General features: G+C 44.3%; 1 protein-coding gene across 7 annotated transcripts in view; it reads right to left on the reverse strand.

Moving 5' to 3' along the window:
* Nucleotides 1–13,042, reverse strand: part of Spin1 (spindlin 1) — a 49,645-nt gene that overhangs the window by 13,911 nt on the left and 22,692 nt on the right. For all 7 annotated transcript variants that reach the window (NM_001419144.1, NM_001419145.1, NM_001419143.1 and 4 more), the window contains 1 exon segment: nt 9,686–9,734. In NM_001419144.1, the coding sequence (NP_001406073.1) occupies nt 9,686–9,711 (26 nt within the window). In that variant the 5' untranslated portion in view covers nt 9,712–9,734.

The raw sequence follows: 13,042 nt of genomic DNA on the forward strand, positions 1-13,042 counted from the left end.
AAAACAACTTGACAGACACTGCTATATGACAAGAGCAAAGCACGGCTGAAGAGGCTTCCTTTCCATTTTACAAACATGTATGACAATCACAATTTCTTAAAATAACAACAACACACAGTTACAATAGCTAAAGATATATAAAAAATATATTGTTTACATGCTCTTAGCCTTGTAGAGGCCCTGGAAACAATAGTCTCTTGAAAATATGAGGAAGAACTTCAGAGCCAAAAGGCATTGAGAGGGAGGGAGAGAGGGAGGGAGAGAGGGAGGGAGAGAGGGAGGAAAAAGCTGGGGCACAGTGGGGCTGGAAAAAGGAGTGAGGAAAGTGCAGCTCCTAGAAGCCAGACACCTCTACACCTCCTCCCCCCATCTCCTGCCCTCAAAACCTCTTGGAAAAGCAGCACACCTTCTTCCTAGGGAGAGCCATGTCCCCAGGCCACCCCACTGGAGTGTAAAACCCTGACTAAGCAGGGTGTGAATAGAGCCAGGAATTAAGTAAAGTCCAGAGGCAGATCCAGAAAAACAAACAAAAAAACCAAACAAACAAAGCAGTAGACTCAGGTGGCTGAGGAAGAGCCGGTTTGAAATAAGCCAGCTCTAGCTAAGCTTGGGAAGTCTGAGGCCAAGGGGGCAACTACTTATCTCCTCCCTTCCCTTCCAGCCTTGGAATCCTGCTGGACAATATGCGAAAGTACCTTAACGAGGAAAGAAACGTTCTTGATTGAGTTGTGATTGGCAGCAGAGGCTGGCCAGGAAAATATATTCATGTCATAGATAAAACTGTTACTGGCACTAAGCAAAGGAAAGAGAAGCTGTCCAGTTGACTGTGCCAAGAGGTGCCCAGATTAAATATTTGTTTCTGGGTGTTGTCTGAGAATGTACTGGAAAGAGGTCTGGGCTGAGGAAAAAGAATGTGACCTCAGCAGTGCAAATGGGCTTCACTCAGCTGAGGGCCTAGACCCAAGGGCAGGACAATGGTTTTCTCACTCCTGGTTCTCCAGCTTTGCACTAGGACTGAACTCCACCATCAGCTCGCCTGGGTCTCGAGCTCACACACTGGTGACTGAGAGGATTTCCTTGCCTCCATATTGCATGACTCAACTCCTCATAATCTCCTAATTCTCTTCCATCTCCTATTGACTGTCTTGCTCCAGAGAACTCTTACATACAAGCATGTACCACAGAACAGAGAAGCTCAGAATGAGATAGTTAGGTAAGACACAGCAGGAAAAAGATAAGCAAGGGCACAAACAGACAACTGAGAGAATTCGCCCATGTAGACAGCCTAGAGGGACCAGAGGAAAGTGCATAGGTTTCTGTTTATGCAGACATGAGTGGTGAAGGAAGGCTTGGAGCAAACCTGAGGTGGCGGCCTGCTGTCAAAGGCCAACATAAACAGCGTATAAGCACACAAGCATGTGAACACTACAGTGCACTTGAGGAGGTGAGAGTTGAGGCTCTTCTTACACATTACATGTGTTTAGGGAATTGAACTCAAGTCACCAGGCTTGTGAGGCAAGCACTTTTTCTCTCTGAGCTATCTCACTAGTTCCCACAAGATTGCTTATTACTGAGATTGCTAATTCAGTGGAGACAACTGCTCCCTCAGGGGTGAGCAGCAATGGATGGTGGTGATCCTGTAGAACTCACAAGACTCAAGCTCACCTAACAGGAAGAGGAAGCAGCTGAGAGACTGAAGTGGCAGACCAGCCGACAGCTGCTTCTAACAATACTACAATATGGTGTAGTACCTTTACATGATTTTATGTCTCTGAAAACAGTGCTTTTGTGCAGTTCTGACATATTTTGTCCACTTAAAAATAAACTATATTTTATGGCAATAAATGATGAAATAATATTGTCTGCAAACTACTTAATACATGACATACTTTATTTACCCCTCAAATAGTCACAAATCCTCCCGGGTCAATTTCAGGTGTAAGGGACTCGCATGTCAGTCTCATACTATTTGAGAATCAATTAAAATATGTAACATTCGTAAACATAGATTTAACACAATTCTCAATCTCTCTCACACACAATCAGTATAAGGGAAGAAAAGCTTCAATAAACCCATCAAAAGCTTCTAACTACCAAAAAACACTCAGACTCAAAGGAGAACTTCTAGATACATGTCATTTCCAGGAACAACCTTCTGGGGGAGGGAGGGATCTCAGAGGGTCTTAGAACACCCCATCTTCTCAGTGATACTTTTACCTTTGTCTTCAGGCAATTAGTCATCGCCTTTCACTTCTTACACCGTGACCCAGTGAACTCCCCTGTAAGGGAGCAGGCTTACAACAAAGCCTAAGGCAGGTGCCTCACCTGACCAAGGAAAAGACTTGGTCACATATCCCAGTTTCTAACTCCAACATGGCCACTGTAGCACCCCAAATCCTAAACAAGAGACACTGTCATTTCTTCTCAGGATTGCTTTGTCTACTCTAAATCTCCACCACTGCTCTCTGAACCAGGGGCTATTTTCCTAGTTCTGCACAAGAAATATCACTGGGATTGTGATGGAGATTGTACTGAATGATGGCTTTCATCTCCACAGTATGAATTCTGTCTTAAGTAAATCATGAAGTCAGCCATAAGTCAGTATGTAAAGTAGGCTTTTCCTACCTTATCCTACTTTACTTCAAATGTTGATTCTGATGCAAATCCTGCATTTTCTTTTTATTCTTATTTACTTTGTGTGCACGTCTGTGTGTGTATCAGTACCATGGTGTGTATGTGGATCAGAGGACAACTTGCAGGAATCAGTTCTTTCCTGCCATGTGGACCTTGAGATAAAACTCAAATCACCAGGTTTAGCACCAAGTATCTCTCTCTTCTGGCTGTGGCACCTCACCAGCCCTTTTCAGTTTTTGAAGGCAGGGTCACACTCGATGGCCCAGACCGCCCTTGACCTCACAGTGAGTACCCCTGCTTCAGAACCCTGAGTGCTGGAAGCAAGGTGCACATACAAGGTATCTGAATGAGAATGGCCTCAAACTCATAGATCTGAACATCTGCTTCCCAGTGGATTATTTAGAAGGCTCAGAGGAAAGGTGTCATTAGGGAGTGGGTTTTGAGGTTTCAAAAGCCCACACACACCCAGTCTTACTGTTTCTCTGCCCTACATTTGTGGGTAAGATGTAAGCTCTAGGCTACTGCTGTGCATGCCCGCCTGCCTGCCGTAACACTCCACTATGGACTCACGCTCTGAAACTGCATGCAAGTCCTCAGGTAAGTGTTTTCTTTTTAAGTTGCCTTCTTGTGGTGTCTCTTTACAGCAACAGAACAGAACTATGACATATGCCCAATTCAGGGTACCATTTTCTATCTGTTTATAAAATAGAGAGAATCCTTCTCATGAATCAGCAAGGTACCACACATGTCAAAGCCTCTCCATGCAGAACAGCAATATCCTAAGGCAGTGCATGTTTAGGGCTTTACTGAAAGAAAATAATGAATATTCACTGACACAATTAATGAGGAAACAGAGGATGTTAGTAAGACACCTTACTGACCAACTAATTAAACTCTGTCACTACCCCAAAGTAACAATGCAGCTATTACAGTTAAGGGCAAGGAGGGAGCTCATTGGTGGAGTGCTCACCTACCAGATCCAAGCAACGGGTTTGATAGTCAACTCCATGAAAGAAATCTTAAATTATAAATAAGAGCTTAAAGATGTTTTAAAAACATGAATGCAAGCCACATTTTGCTGCTAACTCCGGGGTCTTTCCAATGAAGTTGGGGATGGATGTAGTTTGCTTGAAGGCCTTGTTAAGGGCCACTGGCCTGCTCCAGCAATTCCATGCATCTCTGTGCTGTCAAACACATACTGAATCCCAGGCAGGGTAGAAACAAGGGATCCAAGACAATTCAAAGTCTTGTCTCAAGACCTGAGCAAGACTTTGCCAGACAGTGGCTCACTCAAACGCAAACACCGGAAAAGAGGCTCTCAATTTGCGAGGGGTTGGGAAATGATAGGATGGAAGGAAAGAAAATGAGACAGCTCGAAGAAGAAAAGGAAGGAATGATGGAAGTATATTTTAATTAAAACTACACTGTATAAAATCCTCAAAGAAAAATACTGTTTTAAAAAGGAAAAAACAAAAGAACTCAAAGTTTGATGTGTAGGGAAGTGAGGGTGGAGAGGGAGATCTGGGAGGAGTTCAGGAGGAGTGAATATGATCAAATTACATTGCACAAAATTCTCAAAGAATAAAAATTAATTTTTAAAACAACAAACACTAGAATGACAAGTTACCACTGGGACTTTCAGTTCTACAACTGTTTCAGAATCTTGTGAAATTGAAAATGCTTGAGAGGTTGAGATGACTCAGTGGGCAATGGGCCTCCTGAACAAGCAGGAGGAAAACCTATGTGATGAGTTTGATCTCCAGCACTCACACGACTGCCCTTTGGTAAAAGATGAGATCCCTGGGGCAAGCTGGCTAGATTGAACTGAGCTCTGAGTTCAGGTGAGAAATCTGTCAATCACTGGCCTCTAAATGCACATATATGCTTCCCCACCCCCAGCCTACCAATGTAAACACACACAGGATGCTGAAAGGGCAATCCAAAAAATATTTGCTCTTGTGATTAAAGAAAACTCATTTCTCTCACTATTGGGGGAAAGTGAAAGAGAAACAGAGGAAAAGATCTTTGTGAAGCTCTCAAAGAAATGGGAAAATTTTGGAGTGGAGAGTATATTTCAAGAGTGAAGAAAATGTAGTGATATAAAGAAGAAAAGGGAATAATAGAAAAAGGAAAATTAAATGGGGCAAGGTAGAGGGAAGAACATGGAAGGGATAATTAACATCAGAAGCCTTAAAAACTACTTATGGGTGTGTGTGTGTGTGTGTGTGTGTGTGTGTGTGTATGTGAGAGATGGGGGGCAATCAGAAGAGAGAGGTGGTCAGACTCCCCAGGGACTGGAGTTTTAAGTGGATCCAAGTTGCCATGTGGATGCTGGGAGCTAAGCCCTGTTTTCCTAAAGGGCACTAAGTGCTCTTAATTACTCAGACCTCTCCTTAGCCCCCAAATCAAAACAACAAAGGCCACCTGGGAAAAATAACTTGGCATATGGAAGGCCTCTACAGTGGAAAATTCATAGACCAAAAAAAGAAGATACTAGAAGGTAGAAAGATCTTTGTGCTCATGAACTGACAGAAATCACACTGAAAGCTAAAGCCACCTATAGATTCTGTGCACTCCTCATCACAACCCCAAGGACATTCCTTAGAAAACTAAAAAGAAAAAACAATCACCAAACTGGTGTTGACATCAGCAACAGACAGACGGACAGAGCAATCCCACCTAAGCAAACCAGCAAAGGGTGGAAGACCATGTGCTCTCTCACACATGGTCCCTGGATTTTAAAAGGCTCAAGAAAGAGTTAGGTACAAGAAAGAAAGAAAAAAAGAAGAAGAAAAAGAGGGTGTCAGAATACAGAATGCAGGACATGAAAGCTAAGGTGGTCCACAGGGAGGGGCAGACAGAGATCAACAAACTGGGCATGCATGAACACTCCACAGTGAGATTCATTACTAATTTTAAAAGGAAAAAAAAAAAAAAAGAAGCCCTATTCTGGTAGCCATACTTAATCTATCATATATGTATGTGATGATTTATATATGCTGTGCCCAGGGAGAGGCATTATTAGAAGGTGTAGCCCTGTTGGAGTAGATGTGGCCTTGTTGGAGTGGGTGTGTCACTATGGGGGTGGGCTTTAAGACCTCATCCTAGCTGCTTCCAGTATTCTCCTAGCAGCCTTCAGGTGATGATGTAGACCTCTCAGCTCCTCCTGCACCAGGCCTGACTGGATGCTGCCATGTTCCCACCTTGATGATAATGGACTGAACCTCTGAACCTGTGAGCCAGCCCCAATTAAATGTCCTTATAAAGAGTCGCCTTGGTCATGGTGTCTGTTCACAGCAGTAAAACCCTAACTAAAACAATGTACAATAAACAACCTTGTCAAGTACCACTGGTGAGTCTTTCCACCATAGCTGGTACTGTTAGGTCAAAGCAACTCTTTCTTTGGATTCTATAAAATTTAGAAATAAACAAAAATCTTTGGGTTTTTTTGCAAGATCCAAACAATTAGAAAGAGAAAAACATAGCAGTTGTTATGTTGTAAAATTCCCAGGTGGTGCTGTCATTTTCTGATTTAAAATGACAACACAAAAACAAGATGAGATACAATAGTCTCTTCATTCGAGACACCCTGGTTTCATGTAAACCCTATGAGAATACCAGCAATGCCTGAGGAAACTCCACATTACTTAACTGAGCCAACCAAGACGACGAAAGTGGTCCACGTTCTGACAGACTTAACACCACCTGTTAACACTGTGCTTCACTTGGACGCCTGCACCAAGTGCTGTCTAACCTGAGTGTGACTCAGTCCCCAAGAAGCTCGATGGATGTGATGTGGTATTTAACCCACTTCTAGACCTAGCTCAATTACCGGGTACTAGTCAAGCCTCAGACATGTTCCCTAATCTCTTTGAGCATCAGTTCTTTTTTTTTTTTTTTTTTTGGAGCTGGGGACCGAACCGAGGGCCTTGCGCTTGCTAGGCAAGTGCTCTACCACTGAGCTAAATCCCCAACCCCTGAGCATCAGTTCTTGAATCTGCAGTTAAGAGTTCATGACTCCAACTTGACAAGGGTACCGTGAAAATAAGATCCCACCACAAACCAACAAAGGGGTAGTGATTGACACCCCCATTAGTGGTGTGCTCGCATCTTATTCACAGTGGACACTCCTGTAGTCCGTCTGCCTGTGCATGTACACGCACCTACGTATGAACGTTGGATGCTAACACCTCAGACTCTCCACCTTATTTCCTGAGACAGAATCCCTCGTTAAACACAGAAATCAGAAGACTGGGAAAGGGAGCTCCAGCAGACCGCCTGTCTCCGCACCCCCACCACTACCCTAGCACTGGGCCACAAATGTGCACTACTGCAGCTGCCTTTCATCAAGGGTTGGACGTTAAACTAGGGTCCGATGCTTGCCAGGGAAACTGTAGACTGTCTACCTCCAGCATTTACTCTCTAAAAGCAAATTAGTGGTTTGGGTGTGGTGATGTTTACATGTAATCCTAGCACTTGGGAGGCAGAAGCAGGATCTTTTTGAGTTAGGCTAGCCTGATCTACATGAATTCGGGGCTAGCTAGAGGTACAGACATAGTGGGAATTTATAACTTAAAAAAAACAGTCAAACGAAACTAGTGAAACACGTGGCACCTTGTTTATTCAGGACAGTACCCTAAAATGAAGACCTATCCACCATTCAAATGGAGGAGAGTTAACAGGACATCTAAAAATAACAAGAGTGCCCACTGCACGTGAGTTCATGTGGATGCTTCCCCAAGTGAATTCTCACTCATGGCAACAGCATCCCAAATAACTTCATGGGGAAAAAAAGGCAGAAAGGCTGGTCTTGAAGCTAGTCTCCCAAACCTGGCAGATAGCCAAGATGATCCCCACTGAAAACAAAATTAAAAGCTGGCTATAGCACTTGCCTAGCTCGTTGGGGCCCTCCCTGGATTGGACCCCAACCGAGACAGCAGTCAAATTTTACAACATTTCCACCATTTCTGCTGAGGTGGAGTTGAACCTTGAATCCTCCTAGAACCTCCTAGGGACAACTGGGAGCTCTGACTGCAGCTCTGCTGATTTCCCTCAGCATCTAACTCTAAGGTCTCCCTGAGCCTTCCCACTACTGGAGGAAACAACAAGGCAGCCCTGTCAAGGCTGGAGTGGTGAGAGAAACTGAGGTTCTGTTTTGCATTTACTTTTCATTTTTTAAGAAATGTAGAAAGAAACCTATGCCAAGCTCCAGACACTCAGTGATCTGGTCCAACCATCAAACAGGAAGAACCCGCAAAGCACATTCTCTTTTCTCTCATTCAAGACACAGCCAGCACCCAACAAAGGAACCTTTGCTTTTCCTCAGCCTCGTCCACCTCAACTCTCCAGTGAGAACTACTTTCATTTCACTCCCTGGGGCGCAGCAATGCCTATGAAAGAACAGATGGAGCTCCCCAGACGTGAGATACACGTGAGCTCTTTGGTTGGTATGCCTGTGAACCCTGAAGTGTTTTGTTTTTAATTTATTCTTTGACAATTTTATACATGTATATCATATATCTCAATCAGTTATACTGACAGCGTTGAGACGCAGGTGTTTATTTCTTGTGCCTGAAGGAGTCAAACCCATGAGATAATGAATGTGTAGCATTACTCAGGAAAGGGAACGAGAAATCCCTTGTACCAAATGCATGCACACACTATGGAGTCAAACAAATGTCTGACCGCTTAAGTCAACGACATTTTAACCAATAGTAATTATTTCAAAATAGAGGTTTTAAGAAGGGATGGGGGTGTTTGGGGATTTAGCTCAGTGGTAGAGCGCTTGCCTAGCAAGTGCAAGGCCCTGGGTTCGGTCCCCAGCTAAAAAACAAGAAGGGATGGGGGAGTGGAGGAGCTAAAACACTATACCTTTGTATTCTTCTTTTAGGTGGCAAAATCTAATCTGAGTGAACGGCTCTGATCTTACAAAGGTGGTCTCTCACTTGTCTCCCACCCACTGCACAGTATGTGAGGTTTGTATTTCTGCTGTCTGAGGCAAGAGTCAGCTTAGCATTTACACCATGCCAATGAGGAGAGCCCCACATAAACGATCACATCACTGGATGGATACAGCAAAACCAGGAAGACAGTAAGGTAAGGTAAGGGTTTTTTCATCTCAGGGAAAGGCACACCACTTACCTTACAATTTCTTGCTTTCTAGGTCATTTCTTTAGGTGAGTATTATATTTATACTATGTACTCGACTGAATGTGAGACAAGACTGGTTAAATCATCAGCCATTACTGAAGGCACCCCATGACCAAGAAACCTATTCCCTTCAGCTCCACTGATGCAACTAAAGGACTCAAACACACTCTGTGACTGCCTGGGAGTAACTGTACCGACCACTCACATGGCAGGAGGAGTTAACTTACATTCCCTAAGTTCTCAAGTCACTGTTAAGTGGGATCTCCATGAAGCGGGAATGCAGAGCAACTACAGGACTCGGATACACTTGTCATTTTAAATACACCCCAAATGCCAGGTCTGGTGACATGTAGGCACACATGGGACCCCAGCAGGTTGGAGGTTGAGTCAGAATTACATGTCTTAGGTCACCTCAGATCACATAGTGAGACAATGTTTCAGAAAAAAAGGGTGTTTAATTCTATTTTAAATGGGATTTAAATTATACTTTATATAAACTATATTACATATAAATAAAAATACTAAATTATAAATTACAGGTACAAGACAGAACATAGCAGCTGGCTAGGCGACCCTAGAATCAGATACCTCTGTTCAGCTCCTTGGTCTACAGCAGATCAACACCTAAAGGTTTACCTTTCACATGGGCTTTTCCCCACTGTTGTTTCCCACCATGCAGCTGGCTCCCATTAAGATAGAAGAGGACAGCGACTCAGAGACTTAACAGGTGAAGTGCACACCTAGCACACCATCCAGCCCAGGGAAAGAGAAGGGACAGGGAGGGTGAGCATGAACAGTTCCTGGGCTTTAAGTGGAGAGAGGATAAAAGCCCTGGCTCTGTATGTAAGAGGTGGGTAGTGCGGGTGCTAGGTATGGAGAAACAGCCTTAAGCATTGCTTACTTGTGAGATGTCCTCTTCTTCATCATGTTTGCAGAGACTCCAGCATGGCCTACAAGAGAGTCGAGTTAGAGTCAGCAAATAGTGGGTTAAAAACGAAACCCTACTTCATAAAGCTTGAAATTGATCAATAACCACCAATGTATTAGAACATGTTTATCGACTTCTGAAAAGGAGATACTTCTGAGCAGACAAAATGACCAGTGATTCTTCACTCCCAGATTAGCCATAAAAACAAAGCCAGTTACATGTATAAAATTAATGCTTACTCCATTACAAAAATAAATGGTACAGAACGAAACTTGTCTTCCCCTCCATAATCCAGAAAACATAGGAACCATCTGGTTTGAGACACCAGGCAGAAAAGGCCTACAGGAGTGGACAGCAAACCCTCAAACAAGGCAACCACCAATGACCCTGAATCCATTTCTGAAAGCCTTTTCTGGATAGTGGCATTTGAAGTGAGCAGGACCTTGCCAAGCAGAGTGCCACCCTGGAGTTAAGGAGGACCGTTTGCTATTAGCATGTAGCAGTATAGTATACATAAGGAGAGAAACTCAGAAGAGAGCTCCAAAGCTAAGTGGGCTGGGGTCCAGCAGGGGTCCACACTCTGGCTGAACAGGAATCCGAACAGGAATACATTCTGAGAAATCACAGACCCTAACCACTGTTTAAATCCCATCCAGCCACCTCTTAAGACTAGTGGAGTCATCAGAAACAAAACAAAATAAAAAGCAGGACTCAGCAAGACGTCCTTAACAACCTACAGAAAACAGAGTACCAAGTCCACCCTCAGCACCTGCTTGACAAAATGTCCTACTACCTTTCTTCAAAATCACTTGACAAGAAAGGTCAGGTCTGGGTGTCTAACTTACTGCTAAACCATTTGCAGTAAGACCCTTGGTTTGACCTTCTACACACACACATACACACATACACACACACACACACACACACACACACACACACACACGCACGCACGTGAGAATGAAACCATTCCTACCTAGAGACCCAGAGAGCAACAGGCCCTTGTCTAACACATGGGAAGCTAGGACTCAATGAAGAAAAGAGGAGCAGGGAAAAGCAACGGCCAAAGTAAGCTTTGCTGAAACTCCTGAGCACAGACTGACGAACAAGCAGGGAGGGAGCTGTGCAGAGGACCCCTAAACTAACTTCCAACACCACGGACAGTATCTTCTTCACAAGAGCTAAACAGGAAGCACTTCTGAACACAGCAGATACAGGGAAATGGAAATCTGCTGTCAAACAGCAAATCCATCCTCAATCCACCCACTGACAGCCCAAGTACCTTCCAACCACAACAATGGGCCCTGCACATAAACAGTCCAGCTGCACCAAAAACAAAACAAACAAACAAACAAATAAACAAACCAACAAACAAACCCCACAGATATAAATTCGGGACAAATGTCTCTATGGATTCCAAAAGAACTTCAATACAGTATGATTAATCAAAAAACCACAATAACCTTAAGTACACATAAGCCTAATTAGAGAGTCCTGAAATCCAAAACAAACAAACAACCCCCCCAGGGGGGGCATCTGTATCACATATATTTAGTTATATAAACTGTCCTCTTGGCAACTGGTCTGAACAGGACAGCGGAAAACCAGAAGGGCCACAGATACCTGAGAAGCCCTACAGACAGCTTGAAAGCCATGTCACATGCATTTCCTCTAGAGTCCAGGCTAACACTCCCCCACATATACTAGCTATATGCTGACTCATACCACGAGTCTAGTAATATCCTTAAAACATCCTGAAATCATATAAAATATATTTGCTTGCCTAGGTCAGCATTAAACTGGGAAAAGTTCTCTGAGCATTTAAACCAGGTCCTGAACTCGCAGTATAAGACACAGTCACAACGAAAATGGAAAGAATAAAGTCTCAGCACTTGGACACTGCAAAACAAGCAGCACCGTTTTCCATCAGGTGTGCACATTAGAGTATGAAGAAGGCTTTAACACCGGGCAGAAAATAGCTCCGTGGGAGGTCAGAGGACTGAGGCAGGAAGGCTTCCTCATTCACTATTTGCCAGCTCCTGGGCCTTCGATGGAGTGGCACACACAACTTCAATAGCTGAGGTGCTATGCAGTCACAGACAAAGACCCACTGAGGGAAGAAAGGGTGAGGGGAAAGGGGGGTTAGTGTGTGGCAGCCACAGGTAGAGCAGGAGTGAGAGCAACCATCCCTGAAGTGTCCTCAAACACCACTGACAAGGTTCAGAGAAAGGAATCATTCAAGGCACGCTAGAACTGTAGATACCGTACCAGGTGTGCCCTCCCTCTCTCCCATCCCATGATATCCTAATCCTCACAACCCAGCCCTGCACGCATGATTCTACTGTGGGCACCTCAAATGCCAGGTCACTGTCTCTGTCCCTCAAAGCAAAGCCCTTCACGATGCTCGACAGGTCATGTCCTGTGCTGACTTTCTTACTAAGAACCTAGTTTACTGAGTAAAAAGCAGTAAGTAAGCACTACGCCAAAATCACCTAATCCTAGGTCTGAACGTACAGCTGCCCGCAGTCAGATGACTGAGAACAATGGTGCAGTCCAGGGACTGAGCACACACAGGCCATGCAAGGAGGCCAAAGCTCCGAGAAATAAACCGTAACCAAGACAACCTCCAGCTTCTGGCCCAACTCGTATAGAGTTTAAGATGTTTTTACGATGTTCCTGCTCATCCCGTCCTTATCACAAGGAAAACACCAAAAATCTCCACCATGCTTCTTAGATATCAGAGAATGGAGTCACAGGACCGGCAACTGTTCTAGGTTAGGGAGGACAGGATGGCAACCCGGATAGTCAGACCCTGCACAGGAAGCTGTGCAGGAAGCCCTTCGACTGGTACTGCTGGAGTTAATAGAGCCCAGTCGGCCAGTAGGACTGAGCACACACTTTAGTTTTCTCTGTACAGGCTGACTAAGCTGTCCTGTGCCCTAAGGCTGGGTGGCTGAGACTGGCACACGCCACTCACACCCTAATAACGTACAGGTTTACCAAGAGGTTGAGCTAATCACAGAACCAGAGAATGAGGTAATGGAAAGAGTGAGCAACACACAAAAGCAGGGCCGAGGAGGAGACAAGACGAAATCATTTAGAACAAAGAAAGAAACCAGGCATAGCTGTACAGCTACAATCCCAGAAGTGAGGAGCAGGAGGCCAGCGTGTGGCATATCTGAGGCTCCCCATGGTGTTATACAAAAGTGGACTTCTTTAAATTGGAAATACTCTGCATGCAGGCTGTGGGGCTGATGGGCAAGAGAACAAGGACATGGGCCAGCTTGGGCAACAAGTTCTAAACACTAACAACCTCACTTAAACCCTATCATA

Source organism: Rattus norvegicus, chromosome 17 (genome assembly GCF_021556685.1).
Source record: "Rattus norvegicus strain SHRSP/BbbUtx chromosome 17, alternate assembly SHRSP_T2T, whole genome shotgun sequence".
Taxonomy (NCBI): domain Eukaryota; kingdom Metazoa; phylum Chordata; class Mammalia; order Rodentia; family Muridae; genus Rattus; species Rattus norvegicus.